The 23346-nt window shown below is 41.1% G+C and overlaps 1 protein-coding gene and 1 long non-coding RNA gene across 20 annotated transcripts in view; both read left to right on the forward strand.

The window, feature by feature from the left end:
• The window catches only part of AAK1 (AP2 associated kinase 1), a 174856-nt gene that overhangs the window by 131221 nt on the left and 20289 nt on the right, over positions 1-23346 (forward strand). For 13 of the 19 annotated variants that reach the window (XR_007471077.1, XM_049696387.1, XM_033400419.2 and 10 more), the window contains 2 exons: positions 21149-21250; positions 22317-22418. The exons of the other annotated variants lie outside the window; for them this stretch is intronic. Coding sequence is in view for 12 of the 13 variants with exons in the window: in XM_049696387.1 (XP_049552344.1) it covers positions 21149-21250; positions 22317-22418 (204 nt within the window). In the remaining variant the exon portion in view is untranslated. The remainder of the gene's footprint in view (positions 1-21148; positions 21251-22316; positions 22419-23346) is intronic. 19 annotated transcript variants of the gene reach the window in all.
• Positions 1993-14927, forward strand: LOC125960916 (uncharacterized). Its single transcript, XR_007471103.1, has 2 exons — positions 1993-2170; positions 13126-14927. It is a non-coding gene; the product is annotated as an uncharacterized LOC125960916 (long non-coding RNA).

A 23346-nucleotide genomic window follows, 5' to 3' on the forward strand; every position in this document is an offset into this window, starting at 1 on the left:
TCCAATACCTGTTAATAGGTGCTGTTGTATATTTTTACTGTCTCAATAAGAGGGGCAAAATTCTCTTGTGGGGTCACTAGTCCTTAGCAAAGATAATAAATTCAGCTCAGATTATACCAAGTTGTATTCCACATCATATCAGTCTCAAGTTTCATATCCTTGACTGTGTTAATGGTAATATAAAGGGCCTGTGTATCGCAAAGAGCATTAGTTCAGTGTGATTATAACAAGGCGGGGGGGAACCTATAAGCCTATGATAGAAGGAACAAAATGCTAATGGTGTAGTATAATGATTGGATTATGAGTGACTTCCTGTTCCTATTTTGCTATAATGTGCTTTTATTTTTAAAAGATACAAATACATAATAAAATTTGATAGGGAGTGTGAGTCAGGAGACCTCGGTTCCACTACCTTCCACTATCTGGGCTTGACTCTTCGTCATCGAAATAAGTAATTCTAATCTCCCCTACTGTCTGCTCTGTACCGATTTTTAAGTAAGCAGTCTAAAAAAGTAAGAAACGGTTAGTGTGGTCTGATTGAAATAGCTTTTGAAACAATATCATTGGATGCTTTCCATTTGGAGTTCGTGAATGCCAAAGATTTCTCTTCGCGCTCCCCTCCCCATCCTTTTGGGGGAAGGGGAGCAGAATGTGAGGAACAGAAGCCACCCTTTCTCTTCTTTATCAGTCTCTTTGAAAAAGCAAATAGATCCAGCTCCTTAGAAACAGCTGACAGTCATTTTGCTGCTGATAGTTTTTTCTTTTCTCCCATTCTTACCCCTGTCGATTTCTTAAACTAAAAGTCTTTTTTTTTTTTTTTATGAAAGAAAAAGAATATTCATTTATTTTTAATGACTTATTGGAACAAATACCTATAGATATCATTATATATATGATATATAAATTAATTATACAATATATCATGTATTAATTATTAAAACATACTCTGGTAAATATTATATATTCAATATGAAACAGGAGGAAAGGGGGCAGGGCACAACCTTTAAAAGAATTACATAGCCCGAGGACACAACATAAACTGATTAGAACAAAATAGGTCCAAGATGGCGGACGAGTCTACTTCCACTAGACCTTGAGCCTCAGTATACACTCATTGTAACACATCAGCAAGCTAAGCAACACACCCACAGGTGCCACGACAGTTCCAAGGATGACCATAAAGGTCAAAAAGTGGGCGGTGGCTCAATTCCTAGAAATCCCCACCCCTTCCCCAAAATAGCTGGAATACTCCTCCCACTCATCAGCGTATGAAATTACTCACCCCTATAAAACTAACAACCCCATACCCTGGTGCTGCCCTCGCCTTCTTTTTTTTTTTTTTTTTTTTTATAGGTATACCTGGATTTAATTCTCACTTCTACCGCTTGGTAGCTGGATAGCCTTAGGCAAGTTTCATACCTCCCTGAAATTTACTTAATTCAGTCTGTAAAATGGCATAATAACTTATTATAGCATCCTTTTAGGAATTTTAAATCAGTTCTTGAAATAAAAGTACACAATATATAGACAAGTATGGATTCCTCAATAGATGTTTGACCTTTCATTTCTCCAGTATCCCACCCGCATCAAATAAAGAAAAATACTTTTTAAAATTCACGAATATTTCATTGTTGTAAAGTTAAAGCCATAAAAATAATCAAATGGCCTACTATCATACCGTTAGAAGAAAAAAAAAAAAAAAAGGTGTTCATGAGAGTTCCATATTAGAATACAAGTTTTCCTTAGGCACCTGTTTATGTATGCTATTCTGCTCTTTACAATAAACAATTAAATTTAAAAGACTTAATTCCTCACTTTTAAGACCTTATTAGTTTACAAATTACATATTGACCTATGCTAAATTTTATACCGACCCATGCTAATGAATTCAGTACAGAAAACAAAAAACACTGCACTCAAGCAAACTACATATATATATATATATATATATATATATATATATATAACTTATATGAGAATTGCTACTCCAGCTTTCTTTTGGTTTCCATTTGCATGAAATACCTTTTTCCATCCCCTTACTTTCAGTCTGTATGTGTCTCTAGGTCTGAAGTGGGTCTCTTGTAGACAGCAAATATATGGGTCTTGTTTTTGTATCCATTCAGCCAATCTGTGTCTTTTGGTGGGAGCATTTAGTCCATTTACATTTAAGGTAATTATCGATATGTGTGTTCCCATTCCCATTTTCTTAATTGTTTGGGGTTTGTTATTGTAGGTCTTTTCCTTCTTTTGTGTTTCTTGCCTAGAGAAGTTCCTTTAGCAGTTGTTGTAGAGCTGGTTTGGTGGTGCTGAACTCTCTCAGCTTTTGCTTGTCTGTAAAGGTTTTAATTTCTCCATCAAATCTGAATGAGATCCTTGCTGGGTAGAGTAATCTTGGTTGCAGGTTTTTCTCCTTCAACACTTTCAATATGTCCTGCCACTCCCTTCTGGCTTGCAGAGTTTCTGCTGAAAGATCAGCTGTTAACCTTATGGGGATTCCCTTGTGTGTTATTTGTTGTTTTTCCCTTGCTGCTTTTAATATGCTTTCTTTGTATTTAATTTTTGACAGTTTGATTAATATGTGTCTTGGCGTATTTCTCCTTGGATTTATCCTGTATGGGACTCTCTGTGCTTCCTGGACTTGATTAACTATTTCCTTTCCCATATTAGGGAAGTTTTCAACTATAATCTCTTCAAATATTTTCTCAGTCCCTTTCTTTTTCTCTTCTTCTTCTGGAACCCCTATAATTCGAATGTTGGTGCGTTTAATGTTGTCCCAGAGGTCTCTGAGACTGTCCTCAGTTCTTTTCATTCTTTTTTCTTTATTCTGCTCTGCAGTAGTTATTTCCACTATTTTATCTTCCAGGTCACTTATCCGTTCTTCTGCCTCAGTTATTCTGCTATTGATCCCATCTAGAGTACTTTTAATTTCATTTATTGTGTTGTTCATCGTTGCTTGTTTCATCTTTAGTTCTTCTAGGTCCTTGTTAACTGATTCTTGCATTTTGTCCATTCTATTGTCCATTCTATCTCCAAGATTTCGGATCAACCTTACTATCATTATTCTGAATTCTTTTTCCGGTAGACTGCCTATTTCCTCTTCATTTGTTAGGTCTGGTGGGTTTTTATCTTGCTCCTTCATCTGCTGTGTGTTTTTCTGTCTTTTCATTTTGCTTATCTTACTGTGTTTGTGGTCTCCTTTTTTGCAGGCTGAAGGTTCGTAGTTCCTGTTGTTTTTTGTGTCTGTCCCCAGTGGCTAAGGTTGGTTCAGTGGGTTGTGTCGGCTTCCTGGTGGAGGGTACTGGTGCCTGTGTTCTGGTGGATGAGGCTGGATCTTATCTTTCTGGTGGGCAGGTCCACGTCTGGTGGTGTGTTTTGGGGTGTCTGTGGACTTATTATGATTTTGGGCAGCCTCTCTGCTAATGGGTGGGGCTGTGTTCCTGTCTTGCTAGTTGTTTGGCATAGGATGTCCAGCACTGTAGCTTGCTGGTCGTTGAGTGAAGCTGGGTGCTGGCGTTGAGATGGAGATCTCTCGGAGATTTTTGCTGTTTGATATTATGTGCAGCTGGGAGGCCTCTTGTGGACCAGTGTCCTGAAGTTGGCTCTCCCACCTCAGAGGCACAGCACTGACTCCTGGCTGCAGCACCAAGAGCCCTTCATCCACACGGCTCCTTAATTTGGGATGATTCGTTGACTCAAACTAAAAGTCTTAAACTAAAAGAATCTGCTTGGTTTTTCTTCTCTCCCAAAATGTCAGAGGGATTTATTTGATTGATTGCCTTAAGATCGGAAGTGATTGTGATGTGCATATCCTCTACTTACTAAGACAGACCACAGCTAGGTTCCCAAGATGGTTTTTATTTCTTTAAGTAGTTTGTTGACCCTTCTAAGAGGAAGAAGAAATTTGCCCTGATCGGGTAGTATTGTGTAACTTTGTAGCTTGCTGGACCTGGAGGTAGGTCAAAAATATCTAAAGCCACTAGGGAGTGATTCAGGATAGGGTAGTTAAAGAAAAGAGAAGAAGAATCAACAGAGGTCCTTTTCTCTGTTGCATTCATCAGGCATGCCCGGCAGGGCCAAGACAGGCCAGTTTCAAGCAGAAGGCTAGAAAGGATGGGCTGTAAACTCGAGCTAGGGCCCACTGGCTTCTTTTTCCTCCCTTTTGTGGCAGTCATAATATCAGACAAGGAAAAAGGGATTATTGAGGCCTTCTCCCTTTGGTACCCCTTTGGGTCCATGCCTTGCTCTTACCTAGATAGCCCATGGACTGCAGAACTGGAAGGGTGACCTCTTGGCACAAGCCAGAGGATGAAAGCATAAATCAGACATGTCACTCCTTTGCAGTCCAGTGAATTCTCAAATCACTGAGCAAAAAATCCAGGCTTCTTACCATACCTACAAGACCCTGACTAGTCTGGCCCTTGGCTACCCTTCTAACCTGAGCTCATAGCATTCTTCCCTTCAGTCTTTCCTCCAATAAGCTAAGCTAAGCTTATTCCCACATCAGGGCCTTTGCACTTTCTGGTACTCTGCCTGGAAAGCTTTTCCTTCTTGTCATTTGACATTTGGGTCTCTACTTAATTGCTGTCTTCTCGGAGAGGCCTGACGTGGTCCCACGGGCACTGTCACTCACACCCTGTGGCTTTTTTCTTCCTAGCATTTATCATGACATTGTCTGTTTCTACTTGTTCATTCCTCTTTCTCCACCAGAATGCCAGTGTCCTGAGGGAGGGACCTTGTCTGTCTTATTTACCAGTGTACCGTTAATGCTGAGAACACTGCGGGGTGTAGCTGGCACTCAGTGAGTATTTGCAGATTAGATGAATGAAGTAAATGAAACCTGAGGCCGAAAGGCTTTTGGCAGCCCCATTACCCTCCATTTCCGTCCCCAGCTACCAAACACCAGACTACTATCTCCATAGCCTTCCGTCTCTGAGTCCGCCAACCCCTAGCCAGGCCTCCTTCCCACTCTTGAGGGGGCATAAACAGAGGCACAGCCCACATGTCAGGAAGCTGCCAAACCCTGGGATGAAAGTAGTAGGTAAGCTTCTCAGCTTGTTCAGCTCCTCCTTTCATGATGCTCTCCAGAATCTGGGCTAAGTATGGCATGTGACCACTGTGTCTTTGATTACCTTATTTACTGTTATATGCCCAGCCTGTAGCACATTGTTATATAGCTCCTTTATCCCTGTATCCTTCCTCAGCATCTTGAAATGCCCGAGTGAGGAAAGGGCCGAGAGTCTACGGTCTCTGATACCTTGGCAGACTGCAGGTTTGTCTCCTGCCCCTCAAAGCAAGCAGTTTGTCACTCCCTCCACTGGTGGTGGACACCGGTCAGGTGTGTTGGTTGGTTGGTTGGTTGGTTGGGTTTACATACATGCTTCCCTCCCACACTCAGCCTTCCTGATGGTGAGAATCATGGAACCTTAGTCTCCTGACAACTATGCCTTTTGTGACTTAACATGTTATTTTATGCTTTTTAAATGTTTTCACATATGATTTCCTTTGAGCCAGAAATAATACTGACCGGTGGGTATGTCCAGTAATCTCTCTCTTCATGAGTAAGGAAGTGAGGCCTTAGTGCTGCTGTGACTGTGCTCCTTCTTCTTGGTGGCTCACAGCACCCACACAGCGAGGGGTCGTTTGGGGACAGATCCCAGCTCAATAAATCCTTTGACTAGAGAGCTAAATTTAAGGGTTAGGGAGATACAAGAATGGATTTGAACTTGTAAGAGCTTGGTTCTAGCCACTTAGTAGCTAAGTGATTTTGGTCAAATCACTCAAACTCTGTGTTCTCCCCCTCCTCAGCATCGGCCATAGTAGAACCTACCTGCGGACTGGCTTGTGTGGCTCAGATGAAATCATGTATTTGAAATTGCTTTGGGAACTCTGAATTAGTATAAAGATAGGAAGTGCTATAACAGCTTTGGTTCCAGGCCCTTATTCCCAGGGGCACAGTCCTAGTTATCAAGAAGTCTTAGCAATGGTATTTTTGTCTTATAGAAATGGAACTTGCTCTTATGACCTATGACCTTTGCACAACTCAGAGCCATCAAAGTAGAACTCCTTGATATCAGCCATTGTTAAACTCTAAGTGAAGGGACACTGGATAATTGGAGGTGTTTTTCTTTCTTTTTTAAGGAGTATTTTTCTTTTCCAAAGCATTGTAAAACAAATTTTCTTAGAAAATCTGGCATAAAAAAATCACAGCCGAGCATTTGTGTGCTCATAAAGCTGCCACATGAAGCCTAGCTCTAGGGAGCCTCAAAGTATTTCACTGATGCTCATACGCTGTGTGTTCATTTATTTTGCCTTTTATTTGTATTAGGGAACAGATAAGCTATAGGTGGTATCAAAGGTTTAAAAAAATGGTAGAGAAGATTGAGGAATTTTCTCTGAAAATTGGTGGAAAGATTTAATCATTTTAAAAAATTGTGGTAAAGTATATGTAACGCAGAATTTCCCATTTTAAAGTGGACAGTTCAGTGGCATCAAGTACATTTATATTGTTTACAGCCATCACCACCATGCATCCACAGAACTTGTTTTCATTTTGCAAAATCGAAACTCTGCCTATTAAACAGTACCTCTCCGTTCCTCTCTCCCCCCAACCCCTGGCAACCACCATTCTACTTTCTGTCTCTATGAATTTGACTACTGTAGGTGCCTCATATAAGTGGAATTACACAATATTTGTTCTTTTGTGACTGGCTCTTTTCACTTAACACAATGTCCTCATGGTTCGTACATGTTGTAGCATATGTCAGAATTTCTTTTTAAAGCTGAATAATACTCTGTTGTGTTTTGTTTATCCATCTGTCAGTTAATACATGGGTTGCTTCTATCTTTTGGGTACTGTGAATAATGCTTCTTTGAACGTGAGTGTGCAAATATCTCTTCAAAACTCAAGACTCTTTGAGGTACATACCCAGAAATAGAATTACTAGAACCTAACTCTATTTTTAATTTTTTGAGGAACTGCCGTACTGTTTTCCACAGTGACTATACCCTTTTACATTCCCGCCAGCAGTTCTCAGAGTTTGAGGAAAAGATTTTTATAGCAACCCCTTAATACTGACCTTTCAACATCAGTGTTCCACAAGACTGAGCAAGAATGCATTAGTTGCCCCGTAAGTGCCCTTCCTAGAATTAACAACTGTTTTTAAAAAAGTACTTCTTGGCTTATGGCTCTCCGTGTTCTCTTGAAAAGTAAGCAAGAGGAGCTGTGTTTTCTCAGTGCTTTGTTGTCAAGATAGGCATTCCTCTCAGAGCTATTTGCTTGGCATCTCCCTCACTTCCAGTTGCTGTCTTGTGATATTTTAAAAGTCCAAGGTTGATCAGAGTATGTGTCTTTACTCTGGAAAGTTTTTCCTCCCACGGATTCAGTTCTCTAACATGGACTCGGAATGGGTCATGGTGGTTGACTTTTGATTCCAGCTTGCAGATGTCACAGGTGGTTTAGTGTCTGGTTTCTCAGTGATAGGAGCTAGAGCAACAAAATTCTAAAAACAGCATCTCTCATTACAAGACATCAGGGCTTACACCCCAAGGTAGACAAGATGTAAATTTCCAGAACCACAAAGCTGTAGCAGCCAAATCATCTTTATCGATGGGGCTTGCATCTGGCTCTTCCATGTCTGTAAGTTCAGTCTGCTTTAGTCCTCATAGCCGTAGTCCTAACTAGGGTTGCAATGGGCCGTGAGCAAGCCCTTAGTCCTACTAGCCTGTATAAATAGATATCTACCCTCATCTTTGATATTTTAAAAGAGAAAAAGCTCACAACTTGCAGTATATCCTGGTCTCCTGCCAGGAAGTGGTTCTGACTGTCTGGCCTTAGACTGGTTTATGAAGGATTTGTACCCTTTTCTGTGATTTATATTTTCAGTTACTAAGTCTTGAGAGGAGCGGTATGAGAATCTGAAATGGATTAATCCCTGTCTCCAACTCTAGCAGCTGCCCCCTCCTCTCTTCCCCTAATCCCTCACGCCATTTGACTTATGTTTAAGGAGAGGGGAGGTGCTCAGAAGAGAAGACCCTTTCATTCCCCCCTTCATTTCAAAGTACTAACAATCCTCTCCTTTAAAAGCACTCTCGGTTTCCACGGTCCAGGCTAACTAATTCTGCATCCATTTTTCTTCAGGGGTCCACCTTCTCAGTCTTTTAACCATGATTTCAGCGCTTTTCCAAGCTCTTAACCTGACTCAGTTTTATTTGGGAACCCTAGAGACTTGAGAAAGAACTGATTATAGTACTGGGAATGTGATAAGAAAATCACACCAACAGAAAAATAGGAGCAGACAATTCACAAAGGACAAAAGATGAATTATCAGGAAATACTATTTTTCTAAGGGTTCACCATCATGATGAATCCAAGAAGTACCAATTATAAAGCAGTGAGGTGCTGCAGCTTCTGCTGTCAGATTGGTAAAGATGAAAAAAAGCTACCACCTCAGGCTTGGTGAAGGTATCAGAAAATGGACACACTCAGATCCTGCTAGTGGGAGTAGCAGTTAGTACAGCTTTCAGGGAGGACAGCGTGGCCTTTAAGATTTTACTTCCTTATTGACTTAGCAATTCTTTTCTAATACATTGTCTGAAGAGCACATGAGTATGCTTAAATATTTATTGAACGTTCAGAGTTTATAGGAAAAGGTTGGAAGAGCATTTGTTAAAAACTCAATAGTGACTGTCTCTACAAGGGAAATTATGGGTAGTTTTATTTTCATCCTTTTTTTTATTTTTTAACATCTTTATTGGAGTATAATTTTTTTAACATCTTTATTGCAGTATAATTGCTTTACAATGGTGTGTTAGTTTCTGCTTTATAACAAAGTGAATCAGTTATACATATGTCCCCATATCTCTTGCATCTCCCTCCCTCCCACCCTCCTATCCCACCCCTGTAGGTGGTCACGAAGCACCGAGCTGATCTCCCTGTGCTATGCGGCTGCTTCCCACTAGCTATCTATTTTACGTTTGGTAGTGTATATGTGTCCATGCCACTCTCTCACTTTGTCCCAGCTTACCCTTCCCCCTCCTCGTATCCTCAAGTCCATTCTCTAGTAGGTCTGCATCTTTATTCGCATCTTGCCCCTAGGTTCTTCTGACCTTTTTTTTTCTTTTTTTTTTTTTTTCAGATTCCATATATATGTATTAGCATACGGTATTTGTTTCTCTCTTTCTGACTTACTTCACTCTGTATGACAGACTCTAGGTCCATCCACCTCACTACAAATAACTCAATTTCATTCCTTTTTATGGCTGAGTAATATTCCATTGTATATAGTGCCCACATCTTCTTTATCCATTCATCTGTTGATGGACACTTAGGTTGCTTCCATGTCCTGGCTATTGTAAATAGAGCTGCAGTAAATATTTTGGTACATGTCTCTTTTTGAATTATGCTTTTCTCAGGATATATGCCCAGTAGTGGGATTGCTGGGTCGTATGGTAGTTCTATTTTTAGTTTTTTAAGGAACCTCCATACTGTTCTCCATAGTGGCTGTACCAATTCACATTCCCACCAGCAGTGCAAGAGGGTTCCCTTTTCTCCACACCCACTCCAGCATTTATTGTTAGTAGATTTTTGATGATGGCCATTCTGACCGGTGTGAGATGATACCTCATTTTGCTTTGCATTTCTCTAATGATTAATGATGTTGAGCATTCTTTCATGTGTTTGTTGGCAGACTGTATATCTTCTTTGGAGAAATGTCTGTTTAGGTCTTCTGCCCATTTTTGGATTGGGTTGATTGTTTTTTTGATATTGAGCTGCATGAGCTGCTTGTAAATTTTGGAGATTAATCCTTTGTCAGTTGCTTCATTTGCAAATATTTTCTCCCATTCTGAGGGTTGTCTTTTCATCTTCTTTATGGTTTCGTTTGCTGTGCAAAAGCTTTGAAGTTTCATTAGGTCCCATTTGTTTATTTTTGTTTTTATTTCCATTTCTCTAGGAGGTGGGTCAAAAAGGATCTTGCTGTGATTTATGTCGTCGAGTGTTCTGCCTATGTTTTCCTCTAAGATTTTGATAGTGTCTGGCCTTAAATTTAGGTCTTTAATCCATTTTGAGTTTACTTTTGTGTATGGTGTTAGGGAGTGTTCTAATTTCATACTTTTACATGTACCTGTCCAGTTTTCCCAGCACCACTTACTGAAGAGGCTGTCCTTTCTCCACTGTACATTCCTGCCTCCTTTATCAAAGACAAGGTGACCATATGTGCATGGGTTTATCTCTGGGCTTTCTATCCTGTTCCATTGATCTATGTTACTGTTTATGTGCCAGGACCATATTGTCTTGATTACTGTAGCTTTGTAGTATAGTCTGAAGTCAGGGAGCCTGATTCCTCCAGCTCCATTTTTTCTTCTCAAGATTGCTTTAGCTATTTGGGGTCTTTTGTGTTTCCATATAAACTGTGAAATTTTTTGTTCTAGTTCTGTGAAAAATGCCACTTGTAGTTTGATAGGGATTGCATTGAATCTGTAGATTGCTTTGGGTAGTAGAGTAATTTTCACAATGTTGATTCTTCCAATCCAAGAACATGGTCTACCTCTCCATCTACTTGTATCATCTTTAATTTCTTTCATCTGTGTCTTCTAGTTTTCTGCATACAGGTCTTTTCTCTCCTTAGGTAGGTATATCCCTAGATATTTTATTCTTTTTGTTGCAGTGGTAAATGGGAGTGTTTTCTTAATTTCACTTTCAGATTTTTCATCATTAGTGTATAGGAATGCCAGAGATTTCTGTGTATTAATTTTGTATCCTGCTACTTTACCAAATTCATTGATTAGCTGTAGTAGTTTTCTGGTAGCATCTTTAGGATTCTCTATGTATAGTATCATGTTACTTGCAAGCAGTGACGGCTTTACTTCTTCTTTTCTGATTTGGATTCCTTTTATTTCTTTTTCTTATCTGATTGCTGTGGCTAAAACTTCCAAAATGATGTGGAATAATAGTGGTGAGAGTGGACAACCTTGTCTTCTTCCTGATCTTAGTGGAAATGGTTTCAGTTTTTCACCATTTAGGACGATGTTGGCTGTGGGTTTGTCATATATGGCCTTTATTATGTTGAGGAAGTTTCTGTCTGTGCCTACGTTCTGGAGGGTTTTTATCATAAATGGGTGTTGAATTTTGTCGAAAGCTTTCTCTGCATCTATTGAGACGATCATATGGTTTTTCTCCTTCAGTTTGTTAATATGGTGTATCACATTGATTGATTTGCGTATATTGAAGAATCCTTGCATTCCTGGGATGAACCCCACTTGATCATGGTGTATGAGCCTTTTAATGTGCTGTTGGATTCTGTTTGCTAGTATTTTGTTGAGGATTTTTGCATCTGTGTTCATCAGTGATATTGGCCTGTACTTTTCTTTCTTTGTGACATCTTTGTCTGGTTTTGGTATCAGGGTGATGGTGGTTTCATAGCATGAATTCGGGAGTGTTCCTCCCTCTGCTATATTTTGGAAGAGTTTGAGAAGGATAGGTGTTAGCTCTTCCCTAATGTTCAATAGAATTCGCCTCTGAAGCCATCTGGTCCTGGGCTTTTGTTTGTTGGAAGATTTTTAATCACAGTTTCAGTTTCAGTGCTTGTGATTGGTTTGTTCATATTTTCTGTTTCTTCCTGGTTCAGTCTCAGAAGGTTGTGCATTTCTAAGAATTTGTCCATTTCTTCCAGGTTGTCCATTTTTTTGGCATAGAGTTGCTTGTAGTAATCTCTCATGATCTTTTGTATTTCTTCAGTGTCAGTTGTTACTACTCCTTTTTCATTTCTAATTCTATTGATTTGAGTCTTCTCCCTTTTTTTCTTGATTAGTCTGGCTAATGGTTTATCAATTTCGTTTAGCTTCTCAAATGACCAGCTTTTAGTTTTATTGATCTTTGCTATTGTTTCCTTCATTTCTTTTTCATTTATTTCTGATCTTTATGATTTCTTTCCTTCTGCTAACTTTGGGGTTTTTTTGTTCTTCTTTCTCTAATTGCTTTAGGTGTAAGGTTAGGTGGTTTATTTGAGATGTTTCTTGTTTCTTAAGGTAGGATTGTATTGCTATAAACTTCCCTCTTAGCACTGCTTTTGCTGCATCCAATAGGTTTTGCGTCGTCGTGTTTTCATTGTTATTTTTTCTAGCTTTTTTTGTTTTTGTTTTTTTTTTTGCGGTCCACGGGCCTCACTGTTGTGGCCTCTCCCGTTGAGGAGCACAGGCTCCACACGCGCAGGCCCAGCGGCCATGGCTAACAGGCCCAGCTGCTCCGCGGCATACGGGATCTTCCCGGACTGGGGCACGAACCCGTGTCCCCTGCATCAGCAGGTGGACTCTCAACCACTGCACCACCAGGGAAGCCCTCTAGGTATTTTTTGATTTCCTCTTTGATTTCTTAAGTTATCTCTTGGTTATTAAGTAGTGTATTGTTTAGCTTCCATGTGTTTGTATTTTTTACAGATTTTTTCCTGTAATTGATATCTAGTCTCATAGCATTGTGGTCGGAAAAGATACATGATACGAGTTCATTTTTCTTAAATTTACCAAGGCTTGATTTGTGACCCAAGATATGATCTATCCTGGAGAATGTTCCATGAGCACTTGAGAAGAATGTATATTCTGTTGTTTTTGGATTGAATGTCCTATAAGTATCAATTAAGTCCATCTTGTTTAATGTATCATTTAAAGCTTGTGTTTCCTTATTTATTTTCATTTTGGATGATCTATCTGTCCATTGGTGAAAGTGGGGTGTTAAAGTCCCCTACTATGAATGTGTTACTGTCAATTTCCCCTTTTATGGCTGTTAGTATTTGCCTTATGTATTGAGGTGCTCCTATGTTGGGTGCATAAATATTTACAATTGTTATATTTTCTTGGATTGATCCCTTGATCATTATGTAGTGTCCTTCTTTGTCTCTTGTAATAGTCTTTATTTTAAAGTCTGTTTTGTCTGATATGAGAATTGCTACTCCAGCTTTCTTTTGATTTCCATTTGCATGGAATATCTTTTTCCATCCCCTCACTTTCAGTGTGTATGTGTCCCTAGGTCTGACGTGGGTCTCTTGTAGACAGCATATATATAGGTCTTGTTTTTGTATGCATTCAGCCAGTGTACGTCTTTTGGTGGGAGCATTTAATCCATTTACATTTAAGGTAATTATCGATATGTATGTTCCTATTCCCATTTTCTTAATTGTTTTGGGTTCATTATTGTAGGTCTTTTCCTTTTCTTGTGTTTCTTGCCTAGAGAAGTTCCTTTAGCAGTTGTTGTAAAGCTGGTTTGGTGGTGCTGAATTCTCTTAGCTTTTGCTTGTCTGTAAAGGTTTTAATTTCTCCATCAAATCTGAATGAGATCCTTGTTGGGTAGAGTAATCTTGGCTGTAGGTGTTTCTCCTTCATCACTTTAAATATGTCCTGCCACTCCCTTCTGGCTTGCAGAGTTTCTGCTGAAATATCAGCTGTTAACCTTATGGGGATTCCATTGTGTGTTATTTGTTGTTTTTCCCTTGCTGCTTTTAATATTTGTTCTTTGTATTTAATTTTTGATAGTTTGATTAATATGTGTCTTGGTGTCTTTCTCCTTGGATTTATCTTGTATGGGACTCTCTGTGCTTCCTGGACTTGATTAACTATTTCCTTTCCCATATTAGGAAAGTTTTCAACTATAATCTCTTCAAATATTTTCTCAGTCCCTTTATTTTTCTCTTCTTCTTCTGGGACCCCTATAATTCGAAGGTTGTTGCGTTTAATGTTGTTCCAGAGGTCTGTGAGACTGTCCTCAATTCTCTTCATTCTTTTTTCTTTATTCTGCTCTGCAGTAGTTATTTCCACTATTTTTTGTTTGTTTGTTTGTTTGTTTTGCGGTACGCGGGCCTCTCACTGTTGTGGCCTCTCCCGTTGCGGAGCACAGGCTCTGGACGCGCAGGCTCAGCGGCCATGGCTCATGGGCCCAGCCGCTCCACTGCATGTGGGATCTTCCCAGACCAGGGCACGAACCCGCATCCCTTGCATCAGCTGGCAGACTCTCAACCACTGTGCCACCAAGGAAGCCCTATTTCCACTATTTTATCTTCCAGGTCACTTATCTGTTCTTCTGCCTCAGTTATTCTGCTATTGATCCCTTCTAGAGAATTTTTAATTTCATTTATTGTGTTCTTCATCGCTGTTTGTTTGCTCTTTAGTTCTTCTAGGTCCTTGTTAAACGTTTCTTGTATTTTCTCTCTTCTATTTCCAAGATTTTGGATCATCTTTATTATCATTATTCTGAATTCTTTTTCAGGAAAACTGCCTATTTCCTCTTCATTTGTTAGGTCTGGTGGGTTTTTGCCTTACTCCTTCACCTGCTGTGTGTTTCTCTGTCTTCTCATTTTGCTTAACTTACTGTGTTTGGGGTCTCCTCTTCACAGGCTGCAGGTTCGTAGTTCCTGTTGTTATTGGTGTCTGTCCCCCACTGGCTAAGGTTGGATCAGTGGGTTGTGTAGGCTTCCTGGTGGAGGGGACTAGTGCCTGCGTTCTGGTGGATGAGGCTGGATCTTGTCTTTCTGGTGAGCAGGTCCACGTCTGGTGGTGTGTTTTGGGGTGTCTGTGGCCTTATTATGATTTTGGGCAGCCTCTCTGCTAATGGGTGGGGTTGTGTTCCTGTCTTGCTAGTCGTTTGGCATAGGGTGTCCAGCACTGTAACTTGCTGGTCGGTGAGTGGAGCTGGGTCTTGGCGTTGAGATGGAGATCTCTGGGAGATTTTTGCCATTTGATATTACATGGAGCTGGGAGGTCTCTTGTGGACCAGTGTCCTGAACTTGGTTCTCCCACCTCAGTGGCACAGCCCTGATGCCTGGCTGGAGCACCAAGAGCCTTTCATCCACACGGCTCAGAAAGGGAGAAAAAAGGGAGAAAAAAATAGAAAGAGAGAGAGAGAGAGAGAGAGAGAAAGAAAGAGGTAAAATAAAATAAAATAATGTTATTAAAATAAAAAATAATTATTAAGCAAAAAAATTTTAAACAGTAAAAAAAAAAAAAAAAATCGGACAGACAGAACCCTAGGACAAATGGTAAAAGCAAAGCTATACAGACAAAATCACACACAGAAGCATACACATAGACACTCCCGAAAAGAGAAAAAGGGAAAAAAATGTATATATCTTTGCTCCCAAAGTCTACTTCCTCAATTTGGGATGATTCGTTGTCTATTCAGGTATTCCACAGATGCAGGGTACATCAAGTTGACTGTAGAGATTTAATCCGCTGCTCCTGAGGCTGCTGGGAGAGATTTCCCTTTCTCTTCTTTGTTCGCACAGCTCCTGGGGTTCAGCTTTGGATTTGGACCCGCCTCTGTGTGTAGGTCGCCTGAGGGCGTCTGTTCTTCGCTCAGATAGGACGGGGTTAAGGAAGCAGCTGATTCGGGGGCTCTGGCTCACTCAGGCCGGGGGTAGGGAGGGGTACGGATGCAGGGCGAGCCTGCGGCGGCAGAAGCCAGCATGACGTTGCACCAGCCTGAGGCCCGCCATGTGTTCTCCCGGGGAAGTTGTCCCTGGATCCCGGGACCCTGGCAGTGGCGGGCTGCAAAGGCTCCCCGGAAGCGGGGTGTGGATAGTGACCTGTCCTTGCACACAGGCTTCTTGGTGGCTGCAGCAGCAGCCTTAGCGTCCCATGCCTGTCTCTGGGGTCCGCGCTTTTAGCCTCGGCTCGCGCCCGTCTCTGGAGCTCCTTTAAGCAGCGGTCTTAATCCCCTCTCCTCGCGCACCAGGAAACTCAGAGGCAAGAAAAAGTCTCTTGCCTCTTCGGCAGCTCCAGACTTTTTCCCCGACTCCCTCTCGGCCAGCCATGGTGCACTAACCCCCTTCAGGCTGTGTTCACACTGCCAACCCCATTCCTCTCCTGGCGCTCCGACCGAAGCCCGAGCCTCAGCTCCCAGCCCCCGCCCGCCCCGGCGGGTGAGCAGACACGCCTCTCGGGCTGGTGAGTGCTGATCAGCACTGATCCTGTGTTCGGGAATCTCTCCGCTTTGCCCTCCGCACCCCTGTGGCTGCACTCTCCTCTGCGGCTCCGAAGCGTCCCCCCTCCGCCACCCGCAGTCTCCGCCCGCGAAGGGGCTTCTAGTGTGTGGAAACCTTTCCTCCTTCACAGCTCCCTCCCACTGGTGCAGGTCTCGTCCCTATTCTTTTGTCTCTGTTTTTTTCTTTTTTCTTTTGCCCTACCCATGTATGTGGGGGGTTTCTTGCCTTTTGGGAGGTCTGAGGTCTTCCGCCAGTGTTCAGTGGGTGTTCTGTAGGAGCTGTTCCACGTGTAGATGTATTTCTGATGTATCTGTGGGGAGGAAGGTGATCTCCGCGTCTTACTCTTCCGCCATCTTGAAGCTCTTCCTACTTTTATCCTTTAGCTTATCTGTATTTCCCAGATTTTATACAATAAACATGTATTATTTTTACACTAAGGTAGAAAACAATTGCAGTTTGTTCTTTTTTCAAATAAGAAGCAAGCTTCGATATTCCCCCACCTCGTCACCCTGTTCTCCTGGCCACTCATGTCTGGGCTGAGTTTTGCACGTTGAACAGCTCTCTGCATTTCCCAAAACCTGTCACCTTGAGGCCACGCATTTTAGCTCCTGCCCATGTCACTGAGGAGCCCTCCAGGTGTTCTTCCCTGCCATCAGTACCAGTTCAGAGTTCCAGTGTCATCGCTAAGCAGTCCATCTTCTAAGCCGCCAGTTCGTACTTCCTGTTTTTCCCCTCACACTGGATGATTGAACTTTTAGAGGTGGACAGCACCTTTACATTTATCTTCATTTTATCAATAAGAAAACTTAGATCCAGAGAGAAACAGTGATTTGCCCAAAGTGCCGCATAGACTTAGTGCAGAACCCAGGTCCCCTGGCTTTCAGTACCTTTTCTTCCTCTACTAGACCATGCTGCCTCCACCTCCCACTTCACTTTATTCAAGGAATTTTGCTTATTCTGTTCTCATACCAAGGCATTTGAGTAAAATCTAGAACTTCACCTGCCTTCACTACCTAGTCTCAAGCATCCGTGGCCGGCTGACCTATCTAGTCCTCTTACTTAAAGGAGATGTTAATCCTCTTTTATGGCCTAAGTACTTCAATTTATATGCACATGTACACACATTAATTCTGATAACTATGCCCATTTAATCCTAAAAGCCCTTTAAAGTAGTTCCTATCCTCTGTTTACAGGTGAGAAACTGATGCTTAGAAAAGTTAGTTTAACTAACTTAAACTCAGGCCCTTTGACTCTTTCATGTTGCTTATTCATTTGGGAGGATTTTGCAGACCCCAAATGAAAATGTATAGCATCACAGTAAAAGAGTAAATGTTTCTCAGGAGGATTAAATCATTGCAAAATACAATTTATGAATTATTTCTGGTTTTCGTTCGTCTGTCACTCTGTATAATTGAGAATTAGTGTGTGTCTTTGTACATTTCAGGTATGAACTGTCCTAGAAGATATGTTTTGTTTTTGCATCCAGAGAAGCCATTTCCCATGATTCAAGTAAAATTTAAAAAGTCTTTGTTCATTATGTAGCAACAAGTCTCGTCATACGTGTAGAACTTGATCAAGGTTTTGGATGTAAAGAACACTTCCTGCATAGTTTCCTAAATTCACCGCCTCTTCTCTGCTCTTTCCCACCCCGGCATGATGATACATGGCCTCAGAGAGTTTTTATAAAAATGTGAGAGAGAGGCCAGAATTCATAAAAGGAAGGATATCAAAGCCAGACCTTGATGCACCTGGGAGGCCTCCAGGCTGTGATTTAGAGACTGTCAGCCTCCCGTACCTCCCATTACAATCTTTCCCTCCCATTACAATCTGTCCTCACATTCTTCATTTACAGTGACCAAAAATGACCAGTAATAGCTTAAAATTTATCTTCTAAGAGTCTGTACACTTCAAAGCAATCAAAGCCTTAGTTAAACCAGGAGATTGAATCTCTATACATAAAGCTCTGGGTCCCAGTCCTAGCTAGCTCTGTGGCTTACTTGCTGTAAGATCTTAGGCAAGTTACTTCACCTCTCTGGAGCTGTTTCCTCATCTGCAAATGAGAAGGCTAATTGGATAAGATCTAAAGTTCCTTCCAGTGTTAACATATCTTTTATAACTTGACCATTGTGCATGGGACCATGTCTGTGTGAAAACACTTTCTCCTCTGGTTATGGAGCCAAGCACACCCTGTAGGCAGCATGTGGAGGAAACGTTGAAGTCAAGTCCAGGCTCTACCATGTCCCATCTGTGACTTTGGGCAAGTCACGCATTCTCACGTTTTCTGATGTCCACTCTCAACTGTATCAGTATTCCCAAACCCAGGTTTTTTTGTGAATAGTGAATGAAAATGTTTGACATTGAACTCTACAAATGCAAGTGACAACCGTTGTTATAATAGCACCTGGGAGTCAGTACTGAGTAACCGACAGCCGCAAGAGCCCATGGAGTGAAAGAAACCATTTTTGCACAGGCTGCCGACGTGACTTATGCAGCGGCCCTGGACTCTCACTCCTGTTTTTCTGCCTGATGCTACTCTGACCCCTGCTCCTCCCTCCCACAGTTCTAAGATTTGAATATTCCTAAGCAGCACTGACCATCCAGATTATCTGTGTGAACAGCCTGTTACTTCGAGGTTTGGGCAGAAAAGAGTGTGGCAGTTTACCCCAACCCCACCCCATTCCATCTTACGATACAACACAGGTACGCACGCATGCACACATGTACCCTTTTACCCTCATGCTTTTTGCTAATGGCTAATTTTAACAATCAGATTCTTGTTGAAGGACCTGCTTTTTTGCCATTGATCCCCTGTTCTCCCCACCTCCCCAGTGAAGCCAAAAGGCAGAGATTTGACAGAGAGACGAGAAGGAACCAGGAACTGGGGACACAGAAATTAAGAAGAAACCTTCCCTGCCTTCAGGGCTGCCGGAGAAGCGAAAGCACAGTGTTCCAGAAAGTTCCTAATGTGGCAGGGAGGGTGGAGAAAGGCTTAGAGATGATGTTTGAGTGACTAATACAAAAAGGTTAGGGGGAGGTGTCTGTATTTTACAGATAAGGAGATCTGTTTCAGGAACTGCCCCAGGGTCACACCCAGTCACTGGAGAGGCCAAGACAAACTGCTGTATGAAAAACAAGTAATGTTGGGGCCTTTACTTTTTATCCATTGCTTCACAAGATTGCAAATATCTGAGTGCTAAAAGTGATAGAAGATCATTACTTTTTTTTTTTTTTTTTAAGTGAGAGAACCTTTCGGGGTGGGGGGAATAAAACAAAAGCTAGTGTTCAGAATAATGAAAAATCAGACTTTTGGGGAAAACCATCTTACTTTTGCCAGTATGCTGAAAATTGTCCAAGATATTTTAAACATCTTTTCTTATAATGTCATGTACAGTTCAAGATTAGTGCTGATGTTATTACACTTGTATACTTGGTTAGAACCCTGTTTTTTTTTCCCTGCTGATGAGAGGCTGCTTCCTTCCTCCTTTCCTTCCTTCAATAAAAATTAGGTATAAATGAGATATGTAGCATGTTGGTATTTAATTCAAAGATAGCCACATATTATACATTTCAAAGATGGTTAATTGGTTTCACGTATAAAAATGGCTTTTTCTGCAGTATGTTAACTGTACCAAAGCAAATTATCTTGCCAAGACGCTAAAATCCATTATTTTGTTTCATCTGTGTCGTTATAGATCACCTAGATTACAGATCACCTAAAATTTGGTTTCTGTCCCTCAGTGAATATCTATTTCATCTTTGCTTATCTTGATTCCTGATAGCCTAGAAGAATACAGATTCATTAAAATGTCATACACACATACTTGAACTTTGCATTTCTTTTTCTCAGACATTTTAATTCTAGCTTTATCTTAAAGGCAGTTTATTTTTCTGATAGAAAAAACATTGTTGACAGGCCTTTAACTGGGCAAATTATAGAATGTATGTGGTCTCAGTCTCTTTGTAAGTAAAAGGAAGTATGAGCTCTTAATTCCCTTCTTTCTGTAAGAGTCTATGATTCATTACTTTGTGTCAAGTTAATGCTCTGCTTTTTTTTTCTAATTACTTGAGAAACTTTATTCTAATGCTCTACTTTTAATAGGTTACAGGTAGAGTTGTTGATGGATCGGGCTAAAGAGTTGTCTTGGAAGGATCCTTAATGTGTCCGTGTTATCACACATTAAGTTATCAGGTGTGACAAATCTGGTGGCTTCTCGTGTCCTTTTGTTTTTTTAGCCAAAAGACATCAAAAGTAATCCATCTGCAGGCTTGGGTGAATTTTGTGAGATTTGACAGTTTAATAATAAGAGTATAGCAGGGGTGTCACAAGCTCTCGGTTGGCAGACAATAAATGATTGTTAAAGTTAACTTAGGTGTGGTTTCATTGCTTCTCTTGGTGAGTCATAAACCATTTCTAAATGCAAGACAAAAAAAAAAAAAAAAGAGAGAGATTCAAAACTAAGCCCAGGAAGAGATATGAATACACAAAGACTTATATGCATATGTTTATGGAAGCTTTATTTTTAATAGCTAAAAGCTGGAAATAACCAAATATCCATCAGCTGATGAATGAGTCAACAAAATGTGGTCCATTCATACAGTGAAACACTACTCAGCAATAAAACAAACTACTGATGTATGCCACAACATGGAGGAATCTCAGGAACGTTATGCTAAATGAAGGACATCAGAAAAGACTACATACTATGTAGGAAATGGTAGAAAAAGCAAAGCTATAAGGACAGAAAGCAGATGAGTTGCTGCCAGCGTCTAGGGGTAAGAGGAAGGCATTGACTAGAGAGGGGCACAAGGGTCCTTTTTGGGGTGATGGAACTGTTCTACCTCATTATTTCCGTGGTGCTTATGTGTACAGTTGTCAAAATACATCAAATTGTACACTTAAAATTGGTGGCTTTTATTCAGTGTAAATTATACCACAAATTTAAAAACAAACTTAGGGCAGCATCTTGAATGCCTTACAAAGTGACTACTTCATTTGGGGAAATAATCATTTTTAAACTTGGAGAGCCTATTTTTAACAAGATACTAGCAGTATTTATTTTTATGCTGAATATATGTAAAATTTTGACCCCTAAAATGTGTTTGTATAGAAAATGGTAAATGGTCGGCTTACTTGAATATCTCATTGCATTTTTGCTTTCTCTTTACTTCTCTGCCCAACCTAGAAAAACTAATCGAGGGACTCAAATCTCCTGACACTTCTCTTCTGCTCCCTGACCTCTTGCCTATGACAGATCCTTTTGGTAGCACTTCTGATGCTGTAATTGGTAAAGTCATCATCTCTGTTTCTTCAGTCATGCATGATATGTGTGTCTGTTTCAAAAATGGCAACTAACTGGTTAACAGATCCCTACTGAGTATAGCCCTGCTGAGGAGCGGAAATGCCACGAAGCCTCCTGGTGTTGGAGTGATGCCTTGTGCTAACCCAGAAGCCAGGGCTGTTTAATCTCCCTTGTTATCGCCCCAAACGAAGTGTTATCTCTGCCTTTCAGCAGCACAGCGCCGTTATTTATTCTTGAAACACTGAGATTTCTAGAGTGAATCTCTTGTGAACTAAGGGGAATGTGGAAAAATTCACATTTCGTTACAAAAGCTTCATGAGAAAAGTTGGTTTCCAGGTGGACTTCACCTTTAGTAGATTCTTCTTTCGAAGGCCTCCGTATGTGCCAAGTGTCAGTAACTGAGAAAACATTTGCCCCACGTCGAGGCCCTATGAGTAGAATCCGGGGCAGGGGCTTGATCTGCTTGCTTTGACATTTTCTTGTGCTCCAGCCGCAAGGCAGGCAAGACCTATAAAATGTCCGGGGCCCCTGTACTACAGGAGCACAAAGTCCTAGAACTCAGAAATGCTATGACCCTTCAGAGAGATGTTCCTCCAGCTGGGGCATGTCACATGGTAAAGAGTACCTCCAGCTACAGCACGGCATGGGATTTGAGGTGGACTAGTGGCCTTTGCAAGGCACAGAGCATGTTTGGCCCCAAGTTTATCCCTTAAGAAAAGCACAATTACCAGAAGACATTAAGGTGCCTTTGAGCCTATGTCTTCTGACACGTAAGAGGTCTGCTTGAATAGCTCGCATTCAGCATTTATCTGTAAAAACTGAGAATCACCGAGACTAGCCACCGTGGTTCACCTTGCACGTGCCTGCTCTGTCAGTGAAGCCCAGACACTCGAAGCAGCAGAAAGAAAGCAACTTACTGTGCTTTCCATCTTACCTGAGATGGGCATTTTAGAGACATGCAGCAGAAAGCCTTCACAGAATCATCCAAGGAACCTTCTGATTACCTTTCCCTTACCCTTTCCTCTCCTCTCTTAATGCTCTGTTACAAAAGAAAAAGCTGATGTTGCTGTTGAGAGTCTGATACCAGGACTGGAGCCCCCGGCGGCCCAGCGCCTCCCCTCTCAGACGGAATCTGTGACCTCAAACCGCACAGGTCAGTCAGGAGTGTCTGGGGCTGCAGGAACTGGTCAGTTCGGGGAGCCCTCTGAGTCAGGCTTTCCACCTGCGGCAGATGGTCCTGGGCTTATTTCACAGCCTGGCTAGTTCCTCCTGGAATGGGTGCTCTGCACTACAGCCCCAGCTTTAGATGTTGAGCAATGTGTTTCCTCACTAAAGAGTAGAGTACCTTTTTGGAGCCATGTTCTTTGTAGAGTGATACCTGGGCTTTCTTTGATTTCAGTCTGTCTTTATTGAAGATTTTTGTCACTGGTGGCAGGTTCCCTCTACTTCCTTAATTAAAGAACTCTGCCGAGTTGTAAGGATGCCCTTAACTCCTCCTGGGTACTGAGCAGTCTTTTGGATCTAACAATGTCAGTGATGTCCATGGGGGCTCATGTTATGTGTGTTAACATTCTATTCCCAGCACAGAGCTTTAATCACATCTAGGTGATTTGCTATTAAATTGTAGGCAAAGTTGAAATCTTCCCTGGATCCATTCCTTAACTACATTTCCTTAAATACAGATTTGATAACCTTCATTTTTATTGAGTCCATAATTACCTTGATAAAAGTGTCCACTTTGCTCACTTGGAACAGAAACAATTAGAAGTCTAGGAAATATGAGAATAAACTCACCCAGGTTAAAAAAAAAATGACACAGAAGACAATATGGTTCTTTTTCCTTGTGCTTACTTGGCTGCTTTCTCCTAGAAAACTCTCCCAGAAAACAATTTATGTGTTGAAATACTTGAACTCTGAATTTAATCTTCCTTCTGTTCCTTAACTAAAAGCAAAATCATGTGTTCCAAGGAGCAATTCAGATTTAAAGAATACTAATAAGAGACAAGATCATTCTATTTTGAATGAGGATTGGGTTGAGTTCTAAAAAAGTACTGCCTAATCATGCCATATTCTGCTAATAA

The sequence above is a fragment of the Orcinus orca genome, chromosome 13 (assembly GCF_937001465.1).
Source record: "Orcinus orca chromosome 13, mOrcOrc1.1, whole genome shotgun sequence".
NCBI lineage: Eukaryota > Metazoa > Chordata > Mammalia > Artiodactyla > Delphinidae > Orcinus > Orcinus orca.